Consider the following 5748-nt stretch of genomic DNA (forward strand, 5'->3'; position numbering starts at 1 on the left):
AGGTATTGCTCCTTAATTTCATTCATTGTGTTGCCTTAATAATGCTTTCGATTATGTTAATCGTTTTGGTTATTGTTAATATGCTTGAGTAAATCTATTTTCTAGGGTTTGGGGATCCATGAATAATATGAAGGGACATTGAATAATTGTGATTGTTGGCATTGTAATTAATTCCTATTGATTGGTTATTATTACTATACAATTAGATTTGCGCAGGTTTAATTGTGGTAGTTTGGCAATATCAAGTTAAGATTCGAGAGATGCAATTTGATGTTTAGGCTTGTGTCAATAGGTGGAATTAGGATTAATACGTAGCGAGAGCCCGTTAATTCCAAGTCTATGATTAGTATCGATTCGAGAGAGCATGCTAGTCTAATTAATTGCTTTGTTGATTATTGTGATTGTTTATCGTCCTGGATTGTTATTTGTTGGTGAACCTATGCCCTAGATCCTTTAATTCCTGAATTCTTAATTGTTTAATTATCGTTCGTAGTCTTAGCATACAAACCAACCAATTCTTGTTTCCCAATAGTCTAGTTTAGTTGATTAATAGTAGAAAGAACACTGTTTCCCTGTGGATTCGATCCTGACTTCCCTTGCTACCTAGCTAGTGGACCTTAGGTTATTTTTGATTAGGTAATATTTATCTGGCCCTGCCTACGAATTTACGCAATACGATATACGATTCCGATCCAAAGTCTTATCGTATATTTATGTTTTCCGAACTAAATTCCCGAAAAGCCATTAAATGAATTTCTGATTCATTTAATCCGGCGATCTGTTTTACGTCATTGGTGTGACCTTGTAGGTTCAGTCAAGAGTAAGTTGTGAACCTAATAAATAACACTCACTGATCGAAAACATTGCTCCAGCTAGATGTTCCCATCACTTGATCTTACTAAGTTAATTATTCGTAATTAATATGAACCTAGGTATTAGACAAATGCACCTTGGGTGAAGGATATATTTCCTTCAGAACTAAACGGGGCCTTACCTTATTATTTTCCAAGACTCAATGTAATTAAGAATTTGTCAAGACTCGTCCACATCAATGCTACCATTGTTTTTGTCTGGTCTTAAAATTAGGTGAGTCATATCGTCATGTCAGCACAACTCAAGTGTTAAGCCTTACGGTTGATCATGCTCTTAGGAATGGCACTAAAGTGATACTTTTGGTGAACCTTATAACAAAATTAAATGGTCAATTATATTGTTTTTTGACTGTAACTTATATTGTTGTTTGACTAAGAAAAGTAGCTGTATTAGATTATTTCTAATGCGGGGTTCAAGAAGGGGAAAAATAGGAGAGAGAGTGTTGTTAAAAAAAAATAAGTGTGTCATTGGATGAGTACAGTTATAAAAAACGAAAATTTCATGAAATGCCCCCAAGTTTTGCCATAATTCACCAAACGCCCATCAAGTTTCAATAATTCATAAAATACCCCTCACAATTCGTACCAATACCCAACATACCCTTACTAATAACGGGCCGTTAGTCTGCCGTTAGCCAAGTTTCCAATTCACCCAAATGCCCCTATTCTGAAACTTTTTTCACCAAATGCCCCTATTCTGAAACTTATTTCACCAAATGCCCCAAACTTAAATATAGCTATTTTGATGTTCCAGCGACTAGTTTTTGTGTTTGAAAGGTAGCCGTTGGTTATGGTTAGGTACCCTAATATATGTGGACTCATTGAGTGTGGAAGATGATTTTGAAAGAAAGCTCATGAAACAAATCTTATGAAATTAGCAAAGCAAAGCAAAATTACATTCCTACCACAATAACAAAATTTGTTAGGTACCCTAATAACAACCACTTTTCAAACACAAAAACTAGCTATTGGAACATCAGAATAGCTATATTTAAGTTTGGGGCATTTGGTGAAATAAGTTTCAGAATAGGGGCATTTGGTGAAATAAGTTTAAGAATAGGGGCATTTGGGTGAATTTTTAATTTGTTGATTAAATAACTTTACAAAAAAAGTTTAGAAAGTAATAAATGAGAAGTTACTTTTTGTAGAGTCTCACCATCAGACATTTGAATATCAAAATGAGTCTAAAGAACACGAATACTAAAACTCAAGCACCATTGGAGAAATAAAAATACTTATAGAAGTTTTTTTAAATCAGTATACCATTGGTGTTGCTCTTACTAGCCGGTCACAACCAACTTATACAACATGGAGTGTTCAAAGATTTTTACTAGCTAGTAGTATGCATAAAAACTTCTAGAACAAGGATTAATTATACAACCTCATCATTTGGAACCATGGTACGAAGAAGACATCCATCATTATTTTATTGAACATGATGAGTAGTATAAGGAAACACCTTAACCTTAAACTCATGCTTCATTCGAAGTATCAAACCATCTTCAGGAACATGATTCTTTTCTTTTACCTCTATATGATAGTTTTGTATAATTATTGCAGCCACAATCTTCATTTGTGTGAAAACCATTTGTTTTCCCATACAAATCCTCGGCCCAGCACTAAACACTGAAAACTTGTATGATGGCTCATATTTGATCATCCCTCCTTCTGTTATCCATCTTTCAGGCTTAAACTCGTTGCAGTCATCTCCCCATATCGATTTCATCCTTCCCATAGCGTACATATTGAAGATAATTTGCGTGTTTGGATTCACTCCATGTCCACTCGGGAGAATATCTGGCTCAATTGGTATCTTGTTGTTGTATGCTACCGGAGGATATAATCTTAGTGCTTCACATAATGCAGCATGAAGATAAACTAGCTTATTACTAATCTCTGTAAAGTTTTTTATAAACCTATCATCGTTATTTTTCATTGGAATCAATATCTCATCTAGTTCTTGTCGGATCTTGTTAATAATATGTGGGTTTTTGGAGATAAGATAAAAGAACCAAGATAAAGCAGTACTAGTTGTTGATCCGCCTGCTAGGAAAAAATTAGAAATTGTGTCCCTAAGAAATTTATCATTATTATTATTATTATTATTATTATTGTCATGACTAATGGGAGCTTTTATGTTTTCATTTTCTTCAATGAATGATGTGATAAATGGATTAATACTTACCCTAGTTGTGTCTTGATCAAGATCCTTTGTCTTTGATGCTCCTTCCATAATTTCTTTTCTCTTCTTGTTGATGTTTTTGTAAATAAAATCATCAAATACTTTAAGAGCTTGTTTAAGCTTCCTTTCGTCTCCTACATTCAACCACCTTAGAAATTTCCAAATGCATGTTGGCATGATGTGACGAGAAACAATTGTATGACTTGCATCCAAAACTTGTAAGGCTGGGAAGCTAGGCAAACCAACTGACAGAGATAATGGATCATGGTCCATCATGATGATACACATAGTATCGAACATGAGCCTTATGAATAAATCTTGCAAATCAATCTCAATCGCGTTTTTGGAGACATGGTCAAGAACAAGGATGAGACCACTCTCCACTTTTTTCCAAGTAACATCGACCATAAAATGGTAGAATTCAGGATGGTTGAAAAAAGATTGAGCCACATTTCTATGGTAAAGCCATAAAGTAGAATCTGTGTTAAATATTCCATCTCCAAAGGGTTCAAGGATTTCATTTAACTTGGCTCCTTTTACATAATTTTCAAATTTCTTGCTCAATACGTGGTTAAGGTTGGTTGGATCAACGGTGACTAGTAGGTTCATGTTGGTGAACCAAGGGCCTTTTATATGGAAAATGAGATCAGATTTTTCCATAACTTCAATGGCAAAATCGTTGATTCTGTGAGTGTTTATAAGAAGTGCGGGAAGCATCCCAACAAAGGGCCAGTTTGTTGGTAGTCCATTTTTGTTACGAAAGAAATAGCAAAAGATTAAAAAGGAAATGAGCAATGTGATGATAACCATGTACGCCATTGTTTGCTCAATTTTATTTATTTGTTAGGTTGGTTGAGACTTCGAGAGGGCATGGGGATTTATGGTTCATACTAGCTATTGATAAAGAGTTCTTTATAAAGAAAAGTTTCTACATGTATACTACGTATATTTTTATTAATCTTTTCTTATTGGTGGCTTATGATTTTCATGGCCGTATAGTAAAGAGCCAAGTGTCGGACTTTTATTTGGGAGCTCAATTTATAGTACTTTTTTCATTTGCTCACTTTATAATCTCCTTCTGATTTAAACCTAACAACTCACTCCCGACTACCATAGTAATCGAAACTGAAAAAATTGATCCAACAACTAAAGTAGACAATACAATTAAATAAAACTAGCATCCCAATGGCACATTCCTTAGAAACCACTACAAGGAGGTGTGACTTCACCGTACAACCAGGAGTATAACAAAAAGGTCCAAAACTATTTTTTATACATAATATGTGCTGATTGTGCTCTCAAGATTTAAGCGCATGCATGAGCTAAGTAATAGTATTGGTTATACACTTATATATACTTATATATCCTATGTTTATAGTCCGATCGTTTATACATAGAAAATTAGCTTAGGAGAAACCCTAAGACTTGAAAAGTTAAGAAATTAAAATCTATAACTTTATACAAGATTAATCGGCGTGTGAATTGTTATGTATGTATATTTTGAAATTAAAGCTAGGTATATTTTATTCACCTATTCACTTATTTTTCCTAAACTTATCTTATATGAATTTAACTGAACTTATCAAATTTATATGGTCAACCGACTCAACCTTTATCTTATCTGAACTTATCTTATCTGAACTTAGCTGAACTTATTTTTCCTAAAATAGTTGAAAATAAGGTGAGCAGAACACAGTCTAATATGATTGTAGAAAAATAATTAATAGTCCAAAAATATTCAATGCTAGCAATATTACAAGAGCTGCAAATATCACAATATAGGTAGATAGCAATTTCGTTCTTTACGTATGTAGTACTACGTAGTATGCATATATGGTTTTAAATCAAACAAGGTTTGGTCTAGTGCACTACAAAATAATTGTTTTATAGAGACGAGAAATTTCGTCTCTATATAGTCCAAATACGTCTCAAAATGATGCTTAGAGACGGATTTGAGACGAATTTAGGGCGTCTCTATAGAGGGCGTCTCAAAAAAAATTGAGACGAAATTTTGGCAAATCCATTACAAATTTGAGACGGAATTTTTGAAACTCCATATACAATTCCATCTCAATTTTAATTTAGAGACGAAATTTAAGTAATTCGTCTCAATTTTGAGACGTTTATTGTATCCGTCTCAAAATCCATCTCTAATTGATGCATAATTTTGTAGTGGTGGTAAAGGTTTGGCCTCATAATCTATGGGATTAAACTCTACTAGGGGCTCTTTGGAGGTGAGGATTTCGCTTATTATCTCACTCACCTCTAATGAGTACGTATGACTTGGAAAAATCTGTGCGAGATACCAATTTAGTAGGGTTTTTCATCTTACTTTTTAAAAAGAAATGCATATGGTTTAAAGGACCTCTTTATTAGTTGTTGCATTGATTAAATTGGTGTCAATCGTACTATTGTTACCGTCCTATTGCTCATTTCCTTTTTATTCAATGCAAAAACTGTAAGAAATTGTCATGTGATTTGTCATGTGGTATATATTCTGAAGTTAATTAATATAATTGTAGAAAAATAATAATCCAACAATATTCAATGTTAACTACAAATACAAGATCGAGCTATCTTTCCCTAAAAAAAAGAAAAAACTAACAAGACAAGATCGAGTTGCAAATTAATATCATAATACTACTGATAGATAGGTTGGGTACGGAGTAGCAATTTCTTTCTTTTTGGTGATCA

The 5748-nt window shown here is 33.5% G+C and overlaps 1 protein-coding gene across 1 annotated transcript; it reads right to left on the reverse strand.

Annotated features, from left to right (window-relative positions):
- Positions 1 to 2089: 2089 nt before the first annotated feature.
- LOC110804790 (alkane hydroxylase MAH1-like) lies at positions 2090 to 4036 on the reverse strand. The gene has a single exon (XM_022010400.2). The coding sequence runs from the start codon at positions 3871 to 3873 to the stop codon at positions 2299 to 2301; it is 1575 nt and encodes a 524-aa protein (XP_021866092.2). The 5' UTR covers positions 3874 to 4036; the 3' UTR covers positions 2090 to 2298.
- Positions 4037 to 5748: the final 1712 nt, after the last annotated feature.

Source organism: Spinacia oleracea, chromosome 6 (genome assembly GCF_020520425.1).
Source record: "Spinacia oleracea cultivar Varoflay chromosome 6, BTI_SOV_V1, whole genome shotgun sequence".
Classification (NCBI taxonomy): domain Eukaryota; kingdom Viridiplantae; phylum Streptophyta; class Magnoliopsida; order Caryophyllales; family Amaranthaceae; genus Spinacia; species Spinacia oleracea.